The sequence below is a fragment of the Panthera leo genome, chromosome A3 (assembly GCF_018350215.1).
Source record: "Panthera leo isolate Ple1 chromosome A3, P.leo_Ple1_pat1.1, whole genome shotgun sequence".
Taxonomy (NCBI): domain Eukaryota; kingdom Metazoa; phylum Chordata; class Mammalia; order Carnivora; family Felidae; genus Panthera; species Panthera leo.
In genome coordinates this window covers 44,948,635-44,974,457 of record NC_056681.1, presented here as the reverse complement: position 1 = coordinate 44,974,457, position 25,823 = coordinate 44,948,635, and the positions used below count along the sequence as shown (strand labels likewise).

Genomic DNA, 25,823 nt, shown 5'->3' with positions numbered 1-25,823 from the left:
AAGATGTTTTCCTAACAACAGCTAGCCCCTCAAGGTCCTGGAAACCTTGCTTCCAAAATTCCTTAGAGACTTACACTGTCCCTAACCCCTCCCAACCTGAAGGTATATAATCAGTCAGTCTTCACAACCCCAGTTCAGCTCTTTCTGCCCACGGGTCCTGTCCCTGTGCTTTAATAAAATCATCTTTTTGCACCAAAGATGTCTTCAAGAATTCTTTCTTGGCTGTCAGCTCCAAAGTCCACTATCACCCCAAAACCCCCTCAGTATGATGGCATTTAATCACAGGTCCAATTAACAGACTTAAAATGCCAGCATCTTGACAGAGGTCAGAACTCCAAGATTCCTTCCACAGGGGTATGTTCAGACATTCCCCTCTGCTATCTGGAAGTGCACATTAACACTGAAGCATAGGCAGTAATGAAATTCCCTGGTAAAGAATTATAACCCATTTATGAAATAGCTCCTGTATCAATGATACAAAGGCGGCTGGGGAACAGAACAGAATGGTTTTTGTTTCCCACACAATAGCTTTAACACCAACAGCTGCCAGGCCTCAGAAATCACCTTTCTAACTGCTGAACACATAAAGTGGCCTCAGGGGTGTCAAGAGTTAGCCATCAGTACCAATGATGGTAGGTGTCTGGGGAAAGTGATCAGGCATCACAATGATTTTCAGTAAGCTAGTTTTGTGTCCAGGCTTTAATTAAAAACATATTCATCGTCAGGTATGGTGAAGTGACCTGAAAAAACCACATTTTTCTTTTGTTAGGGTAGATGGTTTTTAAATACCTTGAAAAAAATTCTTCCCAGCCTGGAAATGTCTTTCAGTGATGACCGCAAATTAAGATGGCTTCTGCTGCTTTATAAAGGGTTTATTTTGCCCATAAGCAGGAGTACCATTTTTTGAAGGAAAGCAGAATATTTCCTCCCTTTAGATTCCTTCAAGCCACAGGTTTCCATAGCAAAAAAAACAAAACCGAAAACAAAAAAAAAAAAAAACAAAACAAAATAAACCATACCATCAGGTATGGAAGATCCTCTAAGTCAAGCCAGCTTTTCCTTTCTTTGTCTGAAGATCCACTGAAAACGCCCAACACACTGGAGACCTAATTTTTTATTCTTGCTTTTTAATTTTCTTAATAGTGAAATAAAAATAAAGCTTTATCTACTGGCTTATATTTTATAGACAGAAATTAAATGTGCCTTGTGATAGTAAGTCATTTCAAAGATAAAACAGAGGAAATTCTGTAAGCTATTTAACTACATACCACACTGGTGATGACAATATGGGTGAGAAATTAGGTTCTTACCTCCATGTCTTGTGAAGACACTTATAATTCTTTTTTCTAATGATACTAGGTTAGCATTTTTAGACAAATGGATTATTTTATTTTATCTTTTATTTATTTTTATTTTTAGAGACAGAGAGAGTGCAAGTGTGCATGTGCAAGTGGGGGAAGGACAGAGGGAGAGAATCTTTTTTTACAAAAATATTTATTTTTGAAAGAGAGAAAGAGAGCACTAGACGGAGAGGGGCAGAGAATCTTAAGCAGGCTCTGCGCTGTCAGCACAGAGCCCCATGAGGGTCTCGAATTTACAAACCGTGAGATCATGACCTGAGCTGAAATCAAGAGTCCGACACTCAACTGACTGAACCACTCAGGCAGCTGGAGAGAGAGAATCTCAAGCAGGCTCCATGCTCAGCACGGAGCCAGAAGTAGGGCTTGATCCCATGACCCTGGGAACAAGACCTGAGCCAAAATCAGGAGTCAGACACTTAACCAACTGAGCCACCCAAGCACCTCTAGGGATAATTTTAAATGTAGAGATCAACATGTATCCCAGCATGAAGGAATACAACACCTATTATGGTATATACACAGACCTTCTAAGGCTAAAAGAAATGTTCCTTGAAATTGACCGTGAGTCCCATAATGAGTTTAAAATACAGACTTTCCGTTCAGTCCCAGATAGGAGAGGAAAGAATATTATGGGATTTTCCTGGTAGAAAATTCTAGAGCTGAGCTTGAGGTGGGGAGGGAAATGACAACAAAGATCATGTCAAGGGGGACAGGAGTTGAGATGAGAAAATAGGGAACAGAAATGGGCACAAGTTTAAGTTGTGACATATTTGTCTGTAATTTCCTGTGACCTTCCGAAGCGCAAGACTTGTCCGTGAATGAGCCGTCAGAGGAGGTTTTGGTTGCTCTTATTAATTTAGTTGGTTTGTTTGCTGCCCTCCACTGAGACAGTTTGCTTCCTGAAGTCAGGAACTACATTTTTGTTTTTTGAGGCATTGTTTTCTTTGGGTTCTGATTTGCTTATTTTATCTAAATGATTCCTGCCATACATTTTTAGAGATTCAATAAATGGTAAAAGATATATTAACTTTCGGTATAAAATAATATACCATATACCAATATACCATAAAGATAATGGTAAAGATATATTAACTTTTTCATGAGCCCTTCTTAAAGAGTACTGACATGATTTCCACTGATTGAAATTATTTTAGTTGGCTCTTTGCCAGTTGCTTAAATGAGCAAACAAATGATTTAGACATAATCAGAACTACTTGGGATTCAATCTGATCTTTTTACTAAAAATGATGTTGATGTACACAGTCAGTTGAATTTATGCCCTGATTCACATACAGTTACCAAGAGACCTTAAATTCATAGTTTTGGAGTTTCATGCATATCTGTTAACTATTTTGTGTTAAAATTAAAACTAAAATTTTGTTAACTATTTTGTGTAAAATTGCTCAAAATGCAATTTTGTCTGATAGACTTTAGTTCTGTGTTTCCACATCCGGTTTGGTTTCTCTTATGCACTTACTTAGAATGAGTTAGAATGACTACAAAAGCATTATTAAAACTCAATTTCAGTAATAGATCCCAAATCAGAAGTTACTGAAATTACAAATAGGCCAATAAACTAGGAAGCAGTCAAAATAAATATAAATGATGCTACATAATAAATGCAAGGTTCATACTAAAATGGAATATGATAATGTCTATGGTGAATTTTTTTCTAATGATACCATTTCATTCGGAGGTTATGTTCAACTTCCAGGATCATTAGACATGGCACCATTAGCCCGGTGGCAAGGTTTGGGCTTGTTTTCTTAATTCTGCTACTGGTTGAAATTCTGAGCCTCTTTTCCTTAAATATCAGTTTCCTCAGGTGTAAAATGGAAGTAAATTACACAAACCTCTGCCTTCCTCAGCAGGCAAACATGGGAACTATTCATTAAACAACATCTACAAATATTTTGAGCTTTTCAGGCAAAGATGTTACACAAGGTAAAATTGCACATCCTCTCTCCCATCTGCAATATGAAAGGCAAATCTTCGAAAAACACATTTTAAAAGGGCAAAACAATGAGCTCAATTTTCAGCTCCACACCCATGTATATATATTTTTCTCACAGAAAGCTTCCAAAGACTTCAAAGGGAGCTCTGTCCATGCAAGGAAATGGAAGATGGGGAGATCCAAAGCCATTAGGAATAGAATTTCTGAAATTCTTAATAGGCCTCCTTTTCCTTCATAAATGTAATTTTTTTTCTTATACTTCTGTATTCCCTTTTTTTCTCTTTTTGAGGCTCTTTGTTTCCCAATATGATCAAAATAAATGACAGATTGATATCAGTGTCAGTTTCAAATTTCAAAGTTCACAAGTTACCCTCTTTGGGGCAAAGTATTGCCATTATTTACCAAATAAAGAAAGGGTAGAGAGGAACAGATATGTAAAAGAGAACTAATAAGTGAGAAATCACTTCCACAGATACAAACTACAATTTTGGAAAGCCTTTCAGCTAAAATCATTGGAAGTGTTCAAGAATCTGATATGAACACCAATGCCAATATCCTGACAGAGCAAGAAAAAACTGTGAAGAAGATGCTATGATTTTGAGCCTTGCTTTATGAAGGATTCTCTTAACTTTCCCAACACTTTTTGTAGCCCAAGCACTTCAGAAAAATGTGAACTGCCTATGGTATCTGCTGAGAGCAATGATAACCCAAGGACACTTTCTCACTTGCATTCTTTTTTTTTTTTTTTTTTTTTTTTTTAAGTAGGCTCCATGAACAGCATGGAGCCCAACATGGGGCTTGAACTCACAACGGTGAGACCAAGGTCTGAGCTGAGATCAAAAGTCAGACCCTTAACTGACTAAGCCACCAAGGCACCCCTCTGGGTTGCATTCTTTTTTTTTTTTTTAATGTTTATGTATTTATTTTGGGAGAGAGAGAAGGTGGGGGGGAGGAGGAGAGAGAAGGAGAGTGAGAATCCCAAGCAGGCTCTGCACTGTCAGCACAGAGCCCGACATGGGGCTCAATCCCACAAACTGTGAGACCATGACCTCAGCTGAAACCAAGAGTTGGACGCCTAACCCACTGAGCCACCCAGGCTCCCCTGGCTTGCATTCTTAGCATGATAAAGAGCATATCCCAAATCATGCTACATGGGCAGAGTGGGCTGTGGTTAGTGAATGATCTACTCCAGGTACACTCTAGGCACTCATGAAATATGTGGGAGGCGAATGAAGCCCTCTGCAAAGTTATTAGTTGATACTACCCATGAAGAATTGTTGTTTAAATAATTATATATCTTTAATTTCTTTACATTCTTCACATTATCCAGGGCAGACAGTGGGAGCATAATAGATTCTTGTGGCATTCTCCCACATAGATTGAATCCTACCTGAAAGAAAGAGGATTCCTGTATAAATTAGGGTTGGGCTTGACTGCCTACAACAGAAAACCTAGCTTAAACAGAAAATAGCTTTAACAGGATGGAAGACAATTTCTCTTTTACGCAAAGGGAATCTGGAAATATGAAGTCCAGGGTTACTGAGTACCATAAACTTATCAAAGACCCAGACTTTTACCTGCCTAACTCCCCATCTTAGTGCAAGGTTTCCATCCTCACAGATGGCCCAGGATGGCTGCTGGAGATCAGACATCACATCCCCACTCCAGGTAGCAGAAAGAAGAGAAGGGGGAACAAAAAAGGAGCCTCCCTCCTAGCTGAGCCACTCCCTTTAAGCGTCCTTCCCAGAATTCCCATTCCAACTACATCTGCCTCCATCTCAGTGGCCAAAACTGAATCATATGGTTATGCCTGATGCAAGGGAGGCTGGGAAAGAGTTGGGTGCAATGCTGCCTTGGATAAAATCGAGGTTCCATTATTAAGTCTAAAGGGAGCAATGGCTATTGGGGGCAACCTAGTGGCCTTTGCCATAGTTCCTTAAACTGCTATAATACATTGCATAAACTTCTTCAACTTGCATTTTTCTTATATTGCTCTTATCAACTCCATCTGTACCAATCCTTTGTACACCCTTATTCCTCATCTGGATATTCTCATTATTTTGCAAACATTATAAAAAGTGAAAATCATTGCCACTCTATGGCACTCGCTTCTGGCCATTCTTACACATTTACATTACAAGAAAAGTGTTTTGGGAGTTGAGTTGAGTGACCTTTACTGGATTTCATCGATTCTAGGAGGCACACTTTTTTCACATCTTGGCATCCCTGAAATCAACCTCACAGTCAATATCATCTTAATCACTGCAGTCAGCAGGCAGCGGCAGTGACACAATTCCTTTCCTGGGTGTGGGTGACTTGTTCATGGCTATTCACTGGCATAACTTCCAGAGAATCCTGTGTGTTATGTGTGCAACTGCTACTGACAATGTCTTCAAAAAGACTGCAGCATGATTTGGCATTAAAATGAACACTTACTGTGTTCCCATAAAGGCCTGAAAACTGAACGGCAGGGTGCAAATTTGATATTAGTGAATCAAATATTAGTCATTGGAGGAATGGCTGTCATTCCATATTTTCTTGCAATGCAAAAATCAAGTGCTTTATAGGAGCAAATAAAGGATGACAGATACCCACAAGTAGATACCTGTGTTACATTTGTTACTGAGACACCGGCAAAAGTTTTATTCCCATCACATAGCAAACAGTGCAATTGAAGGGAATGTAAATTGCCTCTCTTCTCTGAATAGATGAAAGAAATTTCAAAGCAATGAGATTTATATGACTGATTCATATTCTATTCAGGACTCCCATTAAAACATTGTGTCATAGCTTAATTTGCCATTTTTTTTCCTTCATGGTACATAAAATAAGGTACAATTTATAAATGATAATGTCTTAGATTTGATAAATTGATTTACTTGTTTTCAATTAAGTAACTGCCCCTGACAAGCAGCTCATAAAATCATTAAAAGTTTGATTGCGTTGGGGCACCTGGGTGGCTCAGTTGGTTGAGCGGACTCTAGATTTCAGCTCCGGTCATGATCTCACAGTTTGTGAGTTTGAGTCCTGCATCAGGCTCTTTGCTGACAGTGCAGAGCCTGCTTAGAATTCTCTTTCCTCCCACCCTGTGTCTCTCTCACTCTCAAAATGAATAAATAAACTGTAAAAAGAAGTATTATTGCTTTGATGCATACATGAGCATTGGCAAGGGAGATCCACTGATGGTTTTTCAGAGACACAAGATTCACTGATCCCCAATGTCAGGCACACTGGCACGTGTACCACGATAACCTCAAATGGCTCCATATCACTTCCTTCCTACCTTGAGTCATGTCACATGTTTATTTTTTTTAAATTTTTTTTTAATGTTTATTTTTGAGAGAGAGAGAGAGAGACAGACAGAGTATGAGCAGGGGAGGGACAAAGAGTGAGAGAGGGAGCCATAGATTCTGAAGCAGGCCCCAGGCTCTGAGCTGTCAGCACAGAGCCCGACGCAGGGCTCGAACCCACGAACTGTGAGATCACGACCTGAACCGAAGTTGGACGCTCAACCGACTGAGCCACCCAGGCGCCCCTCATGTCACGTGTTTAGAAATGTCCCCAGAGCCTCTGCATCACCTTAGTTGAATCTTGTCTGGCATGTTTCAGCTACTTGACACTCCAGGTATCATCTTTCATACAGTGTCCCCTACAAAGGGAAGAAATGACTTCTCCAGTGTGAACACACAGGGAAAGGCAGGAATGAAGCAAATCCCTGGCAAGGAAATGGTTTGCAGGATCAATAACCTGATCCTGTATTGTTTTCAAAGCACAAATTACTACTACAGTGCATAGGTCTCTCTTGAGAAACTTCATTGCTGCTTAATTATTCTCAATTTCTATATCTCCATGAAAGACCCACTTGTGATAAAATAAAATGAAGGTATGGCCTCAAAGGTTTTACAAACACTCAAATTCAAAAGTGAAGGAAGGCACTCCTCCTGTTAAATAATGCCCTTCTGGAGTGATGACATTCTCTTTTATGTATCTGAAGACAAGAATGGTCCTCCAGGTATTAAATGAAAATTGCATATCTGAATGTGTTTACAATAAAGAATTTAACTCTGAATGTCTTAATAATTAGGCAAGGAATCAGAAAAATAATCTGTGATAAATTTTCTTGAGATTTTTGTTAAATTAAAAAAAAAGTTGTTTGTTGTTTTCCTTTTCTAAAAAAGTAAGAGTGAGGGTTATGGAGAATGTATGGGGTATCATCCATCTGAATACTACTTGCTTAAAGAAAGAGGACCTCCAGTCATCCTCTTTCCATTCCACATCATAAAGGATGGGACATGTAGCTTATCAGGGATGCCTGAACAGTTGATACTTAGCCACTGGCTTGAAAATATTTTGCACTTAATATCATGGAAGTAGACTGGAATCTTCCCTCATACCTACAGAAGGAACTTACATATACATAGCAGAGAGTTACAATGTCACAGAGTCCTGTCCCTAGTCAGAGAAATAATTAGAAAAAGTATTCGTATAAAATTCCAAAGCCAGTCTAACTTGGTGGAGAAGGCAGGTGGATACGTGGAATGATTCTGAGGGCATTAAGAGAAGCCCATTCAGTATCCTGCTGCCTGAAATTCTGCCATCAAAACTTTAATGTAGAGCTTAATGCAACAATGTCAACTCAACAAATACACATTGAGCATCTACCATGTGCCAAACACTGACCAGTGTGTTGAGGTAAGAATGAGGCATGGTTCCCATCTTTAATTCTCATTAAGTCAGATGACAGACCTATAAACAAATAAAATACAGTATATAAAATGCAGTGATAAGGGTAATGTGTCAGGAAGCTATTGCTGTGTAACAAACCAACCCAAAACTGAGTGAATCGAAAGAACAAACATTCTTTAGCTCAGGTTACTGTGGGCCAGCAGTATGGGCTGTGCTGAGCTAGGCAGTTCTTCTGGACCCAGCTGGGAGGCTGTCGGATCAGCTGATGTTTGGGTGGTCTAGGATGGCAAGGAAATCTTCTTACATAAAGTGCTGGCTGAGCTGGATTTGAAAGGATCAATATGTCCAGATGGACAAGGGAGAGAACAACTTTCTGGATGAGAGGTGAAAAGGCAGGACAAGGGTCTGCAAGGGTGACACATCCCACTGAAATACAGATCAGTCTTTACTAATGCATTTTCAGGTGATGTCCCGAGAAGGCAGGATGGTCCTGCCTGGACAATACAGGAAGCAGACACAGAAGGGGATGCAAGGAGTGGAGCAGGGGTCTGGAGAGGAAGCTAGGAGAGAAAGCCAATGACCAACTGTGTTCATGCTGCCATCTCCCACTTTGGACACAGAATAAGATGAGAACTTTCTATTTGTTCTCCCAGGGGATAAGCTGTTTGCTCAGGTTGAGTATCTGGATATTTGCACTGCTGGTTTAGGCCTCGGGTTCATTTGTTAGGAAAATGACACCTGTGGAGGAGAAGTCATTTTCCTGAGCATCTCTGTCCAAGTGAGTGCTGTTCCACAGATACAGCTTTTCAATCTTGCTGTCTCCCCAACATTTCTTTATTTTCACCCCTGGTTCTTTTCAACACGGCCTGCATGTCCTGACTCTAATTTTCGTTTGGAAGGTGTGCCTTCAAGCATGTTTTCAGTCTTTCAATTAGGCTCATTATTCCTGTTGACATCCAATTGTATCTCTGGGTGAGTCTGAAGAAATTAAGCATATCTCTTTCATCTCAAAGCAAACAATGGTTTGTATCTTTTTCACATGACTTTAAAATTCTGCACACCAAAATGTTCATTGGACTTTTTTGTAAGAGCAATGCACAATGATTGTTTTGAAGGAAGAAGCCTTTCTGAACATTCCTGTGGAGAATGCTAAGGCTAAAAACAAAGTTCAAAGGAATTTGGTCAGAATCAATGATTCAAGGGAAGGACTTGCAGGAAGGAAGACAATAAATCCAGACTCTTTTTAAATTGAAAAGAAGAGGGCTAGGCAGAAACCTCAGCAGGAAGAAGCTGAAATACTATAAATGGGAGTGGCCACTGCCCAATTAAAGTAGAGAGATATTTTAATAAAACACAGGGAGGCTAATCTCAGTCATTCAGATACTTCATATCAGAGCAGGGAAAGTAAAGGTCTTGGTCCCACTGCGAATTCTTGCAAAAAGAAGAGCTGGGTGTAGGTAAGTGGTGAACCAGTGAATTCTACTCCTGAAACCAGCATTGTGCTGTATGTTAACTAACTGGAATTTAAATAAAAATTTGAAAAGAAAAAAAAGAAAAGAAGTGCCTACTGCATGGAAGAAATCAGTACAGAACATTCCCACTTTCCTCATTCTTTGAATCAATTCCTAATGATTTTGACAACACTTTTTGGAAAGGCTAATTCCATGCTCTCAACAGAAAATTCTCCAAAATAAGCATTTATATATCTGAAGTTATCTCACACACACACACACACACACACACACACACACACACACACACACACAGCAATAACAATCCTGCTGTAATTAATTAGTACAAAAGGCCTTGCCATGCCTGGAAGGGGAGCTGGCTTGCCACTGATAGCTGGGAACCACCTATGGGATGGCAGGTGTGACTTTCAGGGTGTTTGGGACCCCACACACAAAATCAAGCAGGAGTCTTTGGGAAAGTATTCCCCTTTGGTTCATTCTGTTCTATGTTCAAACACAAAACTATTTTCAAAAAGAAACCCCCTAAAATCCCTGTTGGTGGGACGGAAGGGAATAGGCAAGCATACTGCCCTGTCTTTACACCTGTGCACCACTGACATCATGCTTCAGTGCAAAGACAGGCCGGCACTTCTAATTTCTCACATGCACGTCAGTGGTAAACAGTCCCAGCGTTCGTGTTAATGACACCATCTGGCGCCTCCCATAACTGTGTAGCATTCGGCTTCCAAACAAGATGTAATGGCAGCAACACATGAAACCCACTGACATTTACAGTAAGGAAATTTATTATCAGTCATCGGTTTGGTATAAATGTGTTTGCATGACTGCTGGGGCTATAAAATCATCACCTTTGCCAGGCAAGCGAAGGTGCAATAAATAATGGATTTTAAGCCATGCATGTACTACCAAATCATTAAACATTTATCACACAGGCACAATAGCATCTTAAGCAACAGTTACCACTTGAAAAATTAATGCCACGTTTGAGGGTTAAATGAAAACCATTTAGTCTAAGCTTTAATGATTTTTAATTTGGTTTGGTATGAAACAGAAGGATTTTTTTTCATTTTTATTTTTTAGCTGAATATGATGTATATATAAATAGCTCTTTTATAATAATTTTCTCATGGAAAACCACCGCCCCATGCTCTTTTGTTAAAAAAAAAAAGACTAAGAAACATAAACTGAAATGTTTCTTAAAAAAAATCATTGATAAAACCTTTTCAAAACTAGAAATGACACAAGAAAGGTTCTTTAGGAATCAGATTGTATTCTTCCCTTTAAAATCCTTAATGGATCAGTCAGTATGGTTGCAATTAAATCATTTTAACGTGGAATTAAGGAAATAAGTAAATATTAAGTCACAACACACTAAATCCCTCAAGTAATCTAGCCGCATTTGTCCCTATTACTTACTCCTTTAAAATACTCTCCCCACGGGGGGCCTAGTGATTTTCTCTTATGTAGTTGTTCATTGGGTGCCCATAGCTTAAGATAAATTCACAGAATAATTCAAAATACAAATAGACTGGGGGATGGTTTTTCGCATTACGTTTATGGAGAATTTATCAAAGAAAACCATTCAAAGGAACAAAGAGGAACCTAGGTGGGAGCCAGTTATTTATTTTCTTCTACATCACAGACCAGGGGAGGCGGGAAGTCAGTGGCTGCCCTTACACAAGCCTCCGCATGTGGGAGGTCAACCAGCAAGCCAGACCTGGACCAACACAGTGGGCTCAGGAGGCTCTGTCGTGGGCCACGACAAGGAGGACAGGTTGTTAAAACAACACCATCTCGATGCGTAAAATGATCACCTAGCAAGGGGAAACAGAGCCAGCCCTGTTTGGTGTGTGGCACCGTTTTAAAAAACAGTTTTAGTTAGATATCAAAAACTGACTGAATTAGAGATTTCTAGTTTGTGAGTGAAGCTTAACTCCTTGGTGGGAGCTGTTGTGCAGTTTTATGGGTCTGCAACACTGGGACTTGCCTCTTGAGTATCCTGCCCCCTCCAGTGCACACACCCTGAACAGGCAGTGGGGGAGGAGAGGAGGGGGGTAGCCCTGGAAGGAAGGGCAAGATGGTCTGCAAAGCACATCAAGAAGCCTGCATGGGAGCCCTGCTCCTGATCCTTAAATCAATGGAAGGAAGTGTGGAGATCTTCATCTCTGGTAACCATTGTCATCTAAGTGGCTCAGGGGGTTGCCTCCTCTTTGTATACTTTAGAACTGAAATCCAAGGTTTTGTCATGATGAGGGCTTCCTCAAACCCCTGTGGGGGGCGTCTGTTCTCTGGAGAACAGGAGTGGGCGTGTACAGAAATGGAGAAATCACTGCAATGTCCTTCCACGGATATACACGTGCACCCCTCTGCTTATCCCAAGTCACAGGGAGAAGGTCAGTTCTCCTGGGCAGACGGAAGAGTGGGTGGCCACTTGCTCTGCATTGCTATCTGTAAAGACCAGGAAGGCATCATCGTTTTATCCATTACACGAATGAATGGTTAATTAGTGGGATTGTGTGGAAGTGAACCCAATCCATTGGGTACTATCATAAAATGACATGTATTGCTTGAGCCGTGTCATTAAAAATACCAAGTAGGGGAATTTTTCTAAAGCAGCTCCTCTCTCCAATATCCTATGTGAGGGCCACACACTGGCCCAGTCCTTCCATGTGTCACTAATTAATTTAAATATTTCCTAGAGTTCTAGCTGTTATATTATGTGTTCTGGAAATGACAATCAGGGCTCTCCCCAGAGGTAGAGAATCAATGAATAACACCAAGAAGACCTTGCTCATTTCTGTCAAAGTTATGCCAGCTCCCATACACTTTATTAATCATTCTGCCTTCAAGTGTGTGTGTGTGTGTGTGTGTGTGTGACAGAGAGAGAGAGAGAGAGAGAGAGAGAGAGAGAGAGAGAGAAAGCATGCAAGAGCACACCATGGCAAAAACAGCTCTCCTAAGGGTGCGATCCAAGTCGCCAGCCTGAATACAACTGTGAAATGAAAAAAACAGTTAACAATGAAGGAAGAGAAACAAAAAGCAATTCAACAGATGCATGTCATTTTTACTCTTCAGTGTGGATCGGTTTTTCTTGTTAATTATATCACCTATTCTTTCCTTATATTGATAATTACATAATTACATGAAACAGATGGGTGACAGAATGCGCCCAGATGGCGAGAACATAAACAGGCTTACAAATTGCTTATTCTTGAGCATATTATAAAGAATTATTTAATACATAGATTTCTATACTTTACACATCTGTTAAGTAGAGCCTTCAAAATAGCAGTTACTTTGTCGTTTTTTTCTTAAACAGACACAATGCCTTCCCCAGGAATTCCTAAGAGGCCAACTGCCATCTAGGTAAAATATTTAACCTTTTCCAAACATTTGGATACCTGAAATTCTAAGCTCTTTTCTGAGTTGGGTATTTTCCCCCTTTATTAAAAATAGAAATCATGTTTCAAGGGAGTCACAACACCACATAGCTCTGGTCTTCTTTGAGCAAAAAGCTACGGAAGGTTACAAAGAAAAGGAAGGTTTACATACAAAATTTGAAATGTTCGAACTGCATCAGTTGGGCTTCTGTCATGCGAATCATTTCAAATAACTGTGAAATCAAAGGCAAAGCATCAATGCTGTGTCATTGGGTGTGTGTCCCCATGGGACTGCGGCAAGGTGGAGGCGGTTCTCACATGGGGGCAAGGGGCAGGCCCAGGGACAGCCTGGGTTTCTGACAGGTATGAAGAAGGGAAATCAGCTCCTTCCTCCTGGCCCCCACTGTCCCCTCGTGTCAGGTCTCTGCTTAAGTGACCCTTACCAGAGAGGCCTTTTCCACCCCCCACCCCTTATCCTCCATCATCTCTCGGGCTTTCTTCTTGCCACCACCTGGCATCGTGTCTCTGTCCATCGTGCGCTTCTCTCACTAGGACACAGGCACCAGGATGGCAGGAATTGCCTACTTTACTGCTGCAGACTTGGTGCTAAGAGCAGGGCCTGCCATGTGGTCAGCACACAATAAATCCTGATACGACATTCAAAGGCTATAAATGAAGTCTCCAGCTCTGAGCTTCCTAACCAGAGATGCAGAACAGGCCCCAGGCCCATGTTTAGGCAGAAGAGTCTGCCCACACAGGCAGGGGGTGACTGTATGAATGTAGGTCCAAACCACGGTGTGTATCAGAGTCTAAACAAAGAACACAGCACCTGGACAAGTGATGTGCCAGGGTAGAGAGGCAGGTTTAGGGAAGGACAAACCCACTTGGCTCTTGGGAAGAACCTAGATAGGGGAGGCAGGGGTGAGGAACAGGACTCCAAAAGCAGGCAAGCAGGCAGTGGTCATCCACTGCTCGGGGAGTTGATTATGTGTAGTACACATGCCTGGAATTCAAGCACTTCTCCGGGACAATGTTCGGATGGTGATTATGTGTACTCTTTGTATATGCGTGCATGTGTGTATTTGTGTGTATGTGATGGGGGTGGGGAGGGATAGGGAGAGACAAAGAGAGATAAAGTGAGAGAGACAGAGGATGGTTCATAAAAAGCATTTGAGAAGATGAACTGGAAACCTAACTATGTGGTTTATCAAAAAAAAGAGCTCCTAGACCAAAGGTGGCTGTGGGGATTAAGTGAGCTCATTCTTATAAAGAATATGGAATATAACATTTACAAATGTTAACTCTCATTAGTACTTCTCCTGACTTGGCTTGGCTTTTCTTACTTTTAGCATGTTTTTGTATTTGTAAAAAAATATGAGACAAATTGAATAGTTTTATTGAATTACATAATGTTTTGTTATGTTTTATTCTGCAAAGGAGATTCTTTTGGAATTTGGGCTTGGGGGGCTGTATCCCCCATCTGCTCTCCACTGGGGTGGTTCGCCAGAGGGCAGGCACGTTGGGAAAGAAAAGCCAAGCCACTGGTGTCCTGTCTCACTTCAAGCTCAAGGGAACCGGGATCTCAGCATGGCTGTCCTGAGAGGGGCCAAGGGTTCTTGGGCCCAAGGCAGCATCCTCCAGAGCAAACAGCTCCTGCAGAGCAGAACACGTAGGGAGAGGGGAGAGGGAAGACAGTGGGAACTTCCCCATGAAGAGCAGAGTCAGGCACCAACATCTGACAAGACAAAATGATAAACCATGGTCATGGACAGGGTACTGGGCATGAGTTGAACTTAGCTACTCAAATGCCTTCAGAGTCTGGCATTTGCTCCTGCCTTTAGGGTCAATCAGATCACCCAGGTATGTATCCATCTGTGTGTCTATCTCTCAATTGGTGAGTTGTTGGAAGTCATATGGCCCAGGGGGCCACTAGCCGGGGTCCTACCAACACAGAGTGACCCCAGACCCAGTGTGCGAGGAGGGAGGCTGTCTAGTAAACTAATTAAAATGGTTGCCAATTGTATATAATTCCAAGGGACATTATCAGACATCTTTGTGACCTGCTCACAAATTAAAAATTGTGATAGAAAAATCCCAGTTCAATTTTTTAAATCAACAATTATCTCTGGTTTCGTTGGAGCACCATACTGAGGGTCAATGAGCAGTGGTGAAAATGGCAATGGTGTTGGCCAGCAAAGCTTCACCGTGGTGACCGGAGAGTGCTGCCTGACACTGGCTCTCTGGCAGCACGGCTCCTTTCAGTTAAACACATAAACTACCATAAAAACCTAACAACTACCATGGTGATAATTTCAATGCACTGAATTATATTAAAAAAAACAGAACAAACAAAAACTGGGACATGATTGAAGAGTGGGAGAAGTAGGAACTATGGTAGAGTATGTAATTTATGTTTATTACCAGGGTTTCAACTGCCTGAATGGCTCAGGCCTGCCTGAACTGTAGTTGAGTCATGTTTGACATCTCAAACAAGTAACAATAAAAAACCTTTATGGCTCCCACGTTATTTCCATACCTATTTATTCTATCTCCCCCCCTCCCCCCCCCCCCCCCCCGTTTTTAAGCCATCCTTTTTGTTTTCTTCTTGCTTATTAAGTTGGTTACCATGGAGATCATGACATCAGTAATCTTGACTCAGCTTAATGGTCTTGAGGCAACATACAGGATAAAGGTTTTTATTTTCCCTTAAAGAGGTTCAACCCCAGGAACAGCAGTGTGAGGACTGAGGGCAGAGCACTTCCAGCTGCTCCTCCAGTGGAGCTCCTCCTGTGCTGGGAGCAGGCATACCAGGCTCCCTTATCCGAGGCAGCACAGGGCACCCCAGCACGGGCAGGAAGGCAACCATCACTTTGCTTTCCAAGGCCCACTTGATCCTTTGCCTCTGATGTACACAAATGCCATTTTCCCTTCAGAGTTGGTGAGCATGTAAATAAGGACAACTAAACTCAGATGGCTTTATAAAAATTACTAAGTTGTGGAAAATGTTTCATCCACCTGAGCTCAATGTGAGTGTAAAATCTCTCTAGGTTCCTGGTTGGTTTCCCTGTTTCCCTAGTCTTTCACATCTTCTAAGAGAGCATATCCTACCTTATAAAACTAGAATTTATTTATTTTTTAAATCATTTTATCTATTTATTTATTTCCATCACCTATTCACCCATCCCCACACCCACCTCCCCTCTGGTAACCATCAGTTTGTTCTCTATAGTTATGAGTCTGTTTCTTGGTTTGTCTCTCTCTCTCTTTTTTTTTTTCCTTTTTAAGCTAGAATTCATTAACAAGATACAACATCTAAAAGCTTTCATGAAAAGACGTAAAAGTTAGGGTTATAATACTTTGTAATAGGTGTATCCATTGACATAAAATCACTTAAAAATGAATGGAGCCTATGTTTTTATAGTTCCTCCATGGTCCAGAAGGAGTGGGCCAGCCCCACGAGTAGCCTTCTTGGTCTGTACTCTGTGTGCATATTACTGTTATCATCATGGGGGAGGGCTACTATTTTACATTAGCAGTTGTATTTAATTCCTGACAAATCCTTGTTGACTCAAGACCCCTCCTGACTCTTCAGGCAGCATCCAGGGACACCAGCCATTGGGCAGACATGCCGCAGGAGAGTATGTGGGTCAGTTCTCTTTTTTTTCATTTCAAAGCTGATGGCAGATTGAGAGGAGGTTTTTAAGTCTGAAAAAAGCCTGACTTTTGAGTATTAAAAGCATTTGCCTCAAATGACAGATTTCAGAAGAACACACGGTGATAGCAAAGTCTATTGTCCCAAAATTGGAAAGAGGAAGAGAGTTGGAGGGAAAGAGAGACAAGTATAGCACAGGCCTCTCCTTCCCTCTGGTTAAGGCCATAAAAGTGGAAGAAAAGGACAGGATCCTCACAGAGGTTCTGGAGAATATGGGAGCAGAGAGATCTGTGCCTCACAGAGAAGTCCCTGCCACCTGTTCTGAGAAGGGTAGAGATAACTGAGGCTGGTGCCAGGGCAAGAAAGAAGATAAGGCAGGTCATGAGCTTCCCAAAGCCCAAAGTGGTGCAGGAGGTGAGGAGAAAGGGAAGCAGAGGGGGTGAAGGGAAGAGAGAGAGAGAGAGAGGAGCGTGGATGAAAGGGATATATATTGAGAAGGAGAGTGAGAAAGAGCATGCTCCAGCCAACATGACGTCGGGCTCAAAGAGTTCTCAAGGCTGTGAAGAGGAAATGTCCCCAATGTAAGTAGCAAGTGCCATTTGGGGAACCTGGATGCCAAAATAAGGGATGGTTGAGGACAAGCTGACGTTCTGAAACCCAGTGGATGCCTGTGAGGACAGGCACTACCCAAGCACCAGAAAACTGCCCCCCCCACCTCCACAATGCCATGATGCTTCATGGGCTCCTGAGAACTGTAATGCCTTCCCCACCACCTGTCCCCCCAAAAAGGGAAAGTTCCTGAATGGGCTCCATTTAAACTTTTAATTGTAAAATTTACTTGGAGTTGATGGAGATTACTTCTTCTCCCACCAGGTGGAGTGGAGACTCCAAGCAGAGATTCAACTGAGTCAGAGGAAATAAAAACACGGGCCAATGGAAGACTGCCATTTTGCAGACCTGATTATCTGACTCAAAACATCTACATCTGACAATAAAAAAAGAGGGCTTTTTTGCATGCTGATTATTTGCTTAGATAAAGCAAACACAATGCAAAAAGAAACCATCTTTTTAAACTGGGGAATCACAGCTTTCATTTTCAAATTCTAAAACTTCATGTTTTCTGATTAAAGAAATAGTAGCTTTACCTTTGACCTAGCAAAACAAAATAGTTTCTAGGAATTTACTGAAATTACGATGAATGTGCTCAAAAATAATAAGGATGGATATGACAGCATTGCTTATAATGATACAATTTGGATAAAAACTGCAATGACCAACATTAGGGAATGGCTACAAACAACAGTGGTGAATCTTGTGATCTGGCACCAGGATGCTGTAGTCCCAAAGCCTCAGCCTAGCAGCTGTCTGGCCTCGGGTAAGTTATGTCACACAGGACGTCAGAGCCATGAAGACAATGGATGCTACGTTCCAAAGAAGCTCCTCTTGTGAAAAATGTCAGAGCAGGTGGGCAAGCACTGGTTAAATGACTTTTAAATGCCTCATTCACAATGAAGATATCAAAGGGCAAGAAGAACAGGTATAAGAGAGGATTTTTCTGGAGATTTCCTCACTGAGAAACGTTGATATGCTCTTGGTCGCATGTCACTCCACCCCAAAGAAGACACATGGAGATGGTCTCTTCTTTCACTTTAAGTCTCCACTAAAGGTTTGGGGCCCTCAGAGACCCTCACATGAGTTGCCACCATTAATGGACTCAGTGGACTGGTGTGTGATTTCTGCCCAAGAAATGTGAAGGATGCAATAGGCAGGCCAGCTGCTGCTGGGTGATGGACAGGAAGGTGGCCCACAGTGGCTGTCTGTTGACCACAGGTGTGAGTTTTATTGTAGGTTCTTCCTATAGGGCCGCCTCTGGGGGAAATGAAGACCCAGGGCGCAGAGCTGGGAGGATGCATTACCTTGTGCTATGGAAAGCAGGCAGGATGTCCTCAGTGACAGGAATCTCTGAGGAAACCAAGCACCTGCCACAAAAAGAGGAGGCTGGTCAGCAGAGCAGGAGCCATCCTATGACAGAAGCAGTCAAGTCCAGACCTGCCTGCTCCCCTAGCTGCTCCTCCCTGCCCTGCCCCAGTTTCACAAGGACCGGGAATATAGTTAAATAACAAGAAACTAACAGGTTTAAACACACACACACACACACACACACACACACACACACACACACCCTTAACTATAATAAGCTAAATAGGTGCTACATAAGTCGGGGGCATGGTAAGTTAGAGAGAAAAGGTCCTCCCTGCCCTCCTTCCCCAGCTACAGGCTTCAGCAGGGGGAGGAGGAACTCTAATCTTCAGATGAAAATTGAGTTTTGATTATTACATGAAATGAAACTGGACCTTTCGTGGAATGAAGATGTTTTGTGATTTAGAGTGACTCACACAACTTTAATTGCCTAAAAGTAAACAGAAAAATCACAGGGTAATTTGCCCACTTTCCACCTGGGTACTGGGGAGAAGCCGGCCACAGTGAGCATACTTACAGAGTGACGGAAGACAGAAATCAAGTGGCTTCATCATTATTCCCACAAGTCCTGCTGGGCTTAATGCTCTGTCTGTTACATAACCATACCTCTCCTAACCTCAGTTTCCCCCACCGCAAAATGGAGAAAATGATGCCCAGCTTCTGGGAGAACGCGATGAGGCAATCCATGCAAGCGTGTAACACAGAGCCCGACACAGAAAGTACTCACGGGTGGCTAGGGGTGGCTAGGGGTGGCTGCTCACAGGACATGTGCAACCATTGAAAGGACACTTTAGAATACTTAGTAATGTGCAAAGACATTCATAACATAGTAAGTGAAAAAGTATGTTTCAAAACATCATGTTTAATTGCATGTATTTTTTTCCACAGAAAAGAATACCAAAGTAAGAACACCAAAATATTAACAAAGGTAATCTATAGATAGATTATTGCAGCTTTTATGGATTTTCTCTTTCTATTGATTTTTCCTAAAATCTCTATCAGAAATATGCACTGCTGTTGTAACGAGGAACTTTTTTCAATCAAGAGGAAAAGATGTAACTTCCTAGTCAGCATCTGTAGCTCTAATTGTGCCCTTTGTCATTTTATATCCCCAGCTACTTTAAAATACACAAAGCAAAGCCTCCTGTTGGTGCAGCCATGCCTTTCCTCCCTAAAGGCGGATTCTAAAGAAGCCACTTAGCTGTGAAGGCCAGTTCCCACCCCGGGAGCTCAGGTCCACCCAGGAGCCTTGCTTGGCCCTAGCCCTTCCCAGCTCAGCACAGCAGTGCAGGCAGCTGATACATCCTGAGGCCTTTCTGGACCTCAGCGGCATTCATTACTCTGGCTCTGCGGGGAACAGGATGCATTTTTTTTTCTTCCTATTGGGTTGTGGCAAGAACCCGATCAATATTCAGGAAAGCCTCAGGATTTTTTTTTCCTGTTGGGAGCTGTTTTAAAAGCAGTGACACTAGTAAAGGTGGACTCAAACAAAGGACATGCTGGTAGCTTAAAAACCAGGAAGTCCTGTATTTCACTCCTGTGGTTTGGATGGGCTTTTTTTTTTTTTTTCCTGTTGCTGGAGCTCATCTAAATGTGCATGCAGGCCTACAGGAGGCTGATGAGCCAGAGAGGGTCAGGCATGGAAGATAAGATCAGGGGAGATTATATTTTAGAAAAATCTGTTTTCAAAATAACCGAAGCTGCTATTGGGGGTGTTCAGTCAACCAAGCATGAAGCTCTCCAGGACTGGTGGGAAAGCTCCGCTCCTGAATTGAAAGAATGGTTAGGTACACTGCCCATCCCTGGTCTTGAGTTGACCAGCACTTTACCACTTGTTACCAGGAATGCTGGGTCTAATCTAAGAATGAGAGAGTGCAAAATGGTGCAGTCACTTGGGAAAATAGTTCAGAAGTTCCTCAAAATGTTGAACATAGAGTTACCAAATGAACCAACAATCCTGCTCCTAGGTATGGACACCCAAGAGAAATGAAAACATAACAGCCACATAAAAACCTGTGCAGGAATGTTCAACATGATGGAAACAACTCAAATGTCCACTGACTGATGAATGGATAAATAAAATACAGTACATGCATATAATAGAGTATTATTCAGCAATAAAAAGGAATCAAGTACTGATACACGCAATAAAATGGGTGAACCTTACAAACACGGTAAGTCAAAGAAGACAGTCAGAAAATGCCACACTGTATAATTCTGTTTATACGAAATGTCCAGAGTAGGCAAATTCATGGAAACAGAAAGTAAATTAGCAGTTGTCTAGGGCTCAGGGAAGGGGTGGATAAGAAGTCACTACTAATGGCTGGGGAGACAAAAAAGTTCTGAAATTTGATGGTGATAGTTACCCAACTGTTTGAATATACTAAAAACCAATAAATTGTACAACTTAAATGGTATTTAATTGTATTATATGTGATTGTATTATATTATATGCAATTCATATCTCAATAAAGCTGTCGAAGAGAGAGAGAGGGAGGATGGAAGGGAGAGAGATGCTGACTATCCTACAATATCTATTCCAGAAAATAAGTATAGGATGTAGGATTGGTTTTTGATGATTCTGAGGTGTCAAGAAGTAACTTTACTTTTCACAGCTGCTTAGCTTATCACACCCTGAAGGGTGTGTTATTTCTTTTGGCATTTTTGGCATTCTATCAGCCCAAATTCTAAACAATGTCCAGGCTTGTCGATTATGCCACCAGTGTATACCCTTTCCACTCCTGGCCTCCTGAGCAAACCTTCAGTTACTCAGCCTTGGCATTTACTTGAGAACTTTCTTTTTTAAATCTTTTTTTAAAAATGTGTATTTATTTTGAGAGAGACAGAGAAAGAGAGAGAGGGAGAGAGCCTAAGTTGTCTCCACATTGTCAGTGCAGACCTGATGACATGGGGCTCGGGGCTCAATCTCATGAAATGTAAGGTCACAACCTGAGTGGAAACCAAGAGTTGGATGCTTAACCAACTAAGCCACCCAGGCATCCCTACTTGAGCACATTCTCAGAACAATGTGAAGCCACATGCAGCATGGAACTGAATATTGAGAGATTTGTAACGTAACCTATGCATGAGATCCTAGTTTTTTTCCCTCCTTTCCCGGCAGCTGCCAATATAATTTCAAAAGATTTGCAACAATAACCTGGATAGAGAAGTGCAGACAGCCTGATCAGCTGGTGTCTAAAAACTGACCTCGGCATACCACCTTGGCCCCATGAGTCTGCTCCTTCCCAGCCGAGCCCAGCCGGGGTCAGGCTGGCCCCGAATCAGACTCAAGAGTGGAGGACTCGGCCAAGAGGAAAATCCGAACTGTTCTGGGGGTAAGCCAATTATCTGTGGGTCACCTTTTGATTAAGTAGCTGGTGCCAAAGATCTGGGAGATCCCAAAAGGACTCTGGCAAGCCATCTTCCTTCTCTGCGGTTTGGTTTTCCTACAATGAGTTGTGACAGCAGTACTTTACTTTTTAGATAAGAGAGTACACACGTAATGATTGAAGGTAGGGATTTGGCATCCAAAAGCCTTGATTTGAAGCTTTGCCAATGAATTAGTCTTTGGACAAGTCATTTACCCTCCTTCCCTACAAGCCTGTTTTCTTTAGATATGTTGAGGAGGGTAGTAGAATTGACTATTTACAAGTGCCAGTGTGAGCATTAAATGAGATGATTCATGGGAAGCCTTTAGTAAGAGCTCTATACTGTCAATAGAAGTGGTTGCTGTTGTTATTTTGTAACCTTTTCTAAGAGGAAGGGATTATGAGAATAAATCACTGATGTCACAGAAGTCATTCTTATGTACACATGTGTACTACACATAACACTAAACTAGATGGTGTTCAGAGAATTGGAAGGAAATGACCACAGAACTTGTACTATTTGGAGAAAAAAAAAAGAACTCATGTAAATTTTTCTAAGGGTGTCAGAGAAAAGAGTTCCTAAATAAGAGCAAATACATCTCCTGTTCGTAGAACAAATGGCTGAGAAATGGCTTGAAAAAGCAAACTTGACCCATGGGCTGTAAAGTGGGTTACTTTCATTTCAAGATAATATCGCCATGGTCACATTAAGGTGATCAGTGCATATACGATGTTGAAAAACGTGGGTACACATTTTTAGAAACCTCTACCAAGGAGATGCTACTGGGCTGATTTTAAAACACATGCACACATCCCGACTAGAAGAACAACCAAGGGAAGTCTAACCATGGGCAGCGAAAGTTTCCAAGTTTGAAGGGGAGGGGGGGTTGGGGAACAATCAAGCTGGGGAAAATCTAGCAGGTGCTCAGAGAATAATGCAATTTCCTAGGGCAGCAGATGCACAAGTGAAACAGTATCCAGTAACAGTCCATCAGATGGTAATTATAGCTGGACTGGGGAAGAACAGCAGAGATGAAAAGGGACAATTCCAAGGGTAACTGAATGCCAGTGAGTGACATCTTCCTGAGAGATCACATACCAGCAAAAAGTGAGCCAGCACTTAGCTCTGAGAATGGGGGTTTAAATAAACTGTCATTTTCCTTTGTAGAAAGACAAAGGGAAAACGGAGGCCTCAAAGAATTCATTAGTCAAGATTTAAACAGACCATCACTAATAAACCCCCACAAAAAAGTAACAACAGGCATTGATGGCCCTGAAAGTATGATTCCTGAAATGATTCTGTCATCTGAAAGATGATGGCTTGGTTTAGTCCCAAAAATTTGGGGGGGGGGGAGAGGGAGAGAGAGAGAGAGAGAGAGAGAGAGAGAGAGAGACAGATGAGTTCACCCTCTAATTCTATGAATCACATAAACTAGGATGAAGAATTAGAGACACTGAAGTGGATGACAGGGAGAATCTAGGATACTGAAGCAAGGGTAGGAGCTGTTTTAGCTCAAGGAAGATTTTCCGGGATTTCATTTCACAAATAGGACTCATTTAAAATCCCACTATTAGAAAGGAAACAATGCCTCAGAACAAACTCATTCCCTACCAAGTGATTGTGCAGAACCCATTGTGGCTACTCCTTCTGAGTCTGGCTGTCAGTACCAGGGACCAATGCAGCCCTCTCCCATCCTTGTTTAATCAGACCAAGCAATCCCACGTTAATACTGACACTAGCCTGTAAGTTCCCAGATGGGAAGGTGTCACAGTCATCTCTGAATCCCTGTGTAGGAGCAGAAAAGGAAAGAAACTGGAACCACCCTGAAGTAAGTGTGGGTCAAACTGCTCCATAGTCCCTAATATGGCCATTCAATTAATTCGGCCAAATTTAAGTGTTTCCCTAGTCATAGTTTTCACGTATGTGGGCCATGCTGATTCATTTAATAAAAAACTCCCACCACAATAATTCCCAGAATGTACATGCACTGACCAAGATGGCCAATTCAAGCTGAGAAATGAGTCTTCCAGGCCTATCCCACATGATCATGGTCTTGATCAGAAAAACATCTTCTCTCTTATCCATAATCTGTACTGGCTGACTATGGAGATATTACGACGAATTTGGGGGGGCGTACCTTTGTAATGTGGGATGAAAATCATTTGTATGTTTCCCAGGTCCTTTCTTATGACCCAATATGGGGTGGGCTGTCAATTAATGAAAGCCATAGGGAAGGTATTATGGCAGAGTCACCTATCCTCCAAACCAGGCAGAAACCACCAGGGCCTTGAAGTAGGGAGGGGGCATATTTCCCTGCCACGCAGTGATGAATTTCAATCACTGCTGGCTTGTGCCAGATTCAAATTGGCAACCCACAGAGATGAAACACTTTCTATCCCATTACTCATGCCTGGAACGATCTGTTCCCTTGAAGACTGGCTTCCTAGGTGAAGGCGAGGGAATGGATGGTCACTCTGAGATGGTTTAAGTAGGGTAAAAGGTATGAAAGGCAAGTGCCCAGCCAGAGAAATGTGCGGACATGGTGAGGGAGCTATATAACCTCCATGTGCTGGTTGGGGGTGGGGAGAGGGGGCGTTAAAACTTAAAGGGAAAATAGAAGGCATTCATCTAGTAATGAGTCACTCAGTTTCACTCAGTTCAATGGCTGCAACACTATTGCTCTGCTAAGAAAACAATGCTCTTAGGGCTCTATAGAAATTCCTCTTAAAACATTTCTATTTGGCTCACCCTGTCTCAGGTCATCAGCCTAAAACATTAAATCCAATGAAAATGTTGAAAAGAAAAAAATAATTTAAGATAATATAATTCCACATTTTAATTTTCAAATGTCCAGGCCCATCCCATGTGGATTATGCTCTTGAAAATCTTTTCACCACACTTTTAAGATTTCTAAAACTTTTACTAAATCTTATTTGCTGAACTAAATCTTGACTAAGACCTTCTTAAGAAGGAGTACAGTAAGCAGCAGTAAAGGTGTTTCTTCAGAAGTCAAAATTCAGAGGTATAATAAACAATGCAGCCCAGCGAAGCAGGTACCAAGCATCAGTTCCACCTGCCTGGTAAGTGGCTGCCTTCCTGGACCAGAGATGTGAACAATCCATCCCCTGCTGTGCCTTGATATGAGCCACGGCTCTGTGTTGTGGGGGTGGGTACATAGCACGCCAAGATCACTATAGAAAAGGCCACTACATGTAAGCAACAATTGCAACTCATACTAACCTGGGAAGTCATGATAAGATTATTTTTAATGAAACAAAATGTTTTTTCTGGCCTTTTCCCTACTTGGAGTTCCAGGCTCTGGAGATTCCTGGGGGTGAGCGTAGAGAGAAGCTTCTGGTACTCAGAAAAACACTGCTCTTGATAACCAGGTGACAGCTCCACATTCCTCCCCTCCTGGTCCAGCCACAGAACTCATGCCACCAGAGGGCTGGCTCAAGGTGCCAGAGCCCTATGAGGGCTTCTCCTGGCCTCGTCGTATGGTCTCTCCATACTGGAAGGAGTGTCAGCAGTCACTGTAAAAGGGCGGCATCTCTCATCCTTACCCTGATCAGACACAGAAATTTCATCCTTATACTTGGTACCTGCAGCTCCTTCTCCTGGGATCAGCACAACTCTATGGAAGCTGTGTTTCACTGAGCTATAGAAGAAGCCACCCTCTCTGACCCTAAGGCACTGTCTTTGTGCCAAATCTGTAGGTCTTTGCTGTCATTCCAAAGGAGTCCAATCCCAGGATCTGTACCACAAAACAGACCATCTGGTGGCCATCCCAATGATCCTCCAGATCGGCTCGGGCACTCTTATCTTTAGAGTGGACAGACAGTGCCCTGCAATGCGTTGGGCCCTGCTACCTAAAAACTCACGCTGGCCCTGGATGAAATATATATATTGGGAATTGCTTCAAAATGATAAGGAGGAAGGGGAAGTGATGGGGGCGGGGGGTAGAGATCC

The 25,823-nt window shown here is 42.0% G+C and overlaps 1 protein-coding gene across 8 annotated transcripts in view; it reads right to left on the bottom strand.

Moving 5' to 3' along the window:
- CFAP61 (cilia and flagella associated protein 61) overlaps window positions 1–25,823 on the bottom strand; it is a 280,149-nt gene that overhangs the window by 118,621 nt on the left and 135,705 nt on the right. The window contains exons 18-20 of one of the 8 annotated variants that reach the window (XR_006200588.1): window positions 18,422–18,484; window positions 7,996–8,061; window positions 4,632–4,705 (exon numbers count right to left, since the gene is read on the bottom strand). The exons of 2 other annotated variants lie outside the window; for them this stretch is intronic. Coding sequence is in view for 5 of the 6 variants with exons in the window: in XM_042931740.1 (XP_042787674.1) it covers window positions 14,436–14,588 (153 nt within the window). In the remaining variant the exon portion in view is untranslated. Of the gene's footprint in view, window positions 1–4,631; window positions 4,706–7,995; window positions 8,062–14,396; window positions 14,589–18,421; window positions 18,485–25,823 lie in introns of those variants that run through there. 5 more of the 8 variants (XM_042931742.1, XM_042931745.1, XM_042931741.1 and 2 more) reach the window with 5 other exon arrangements.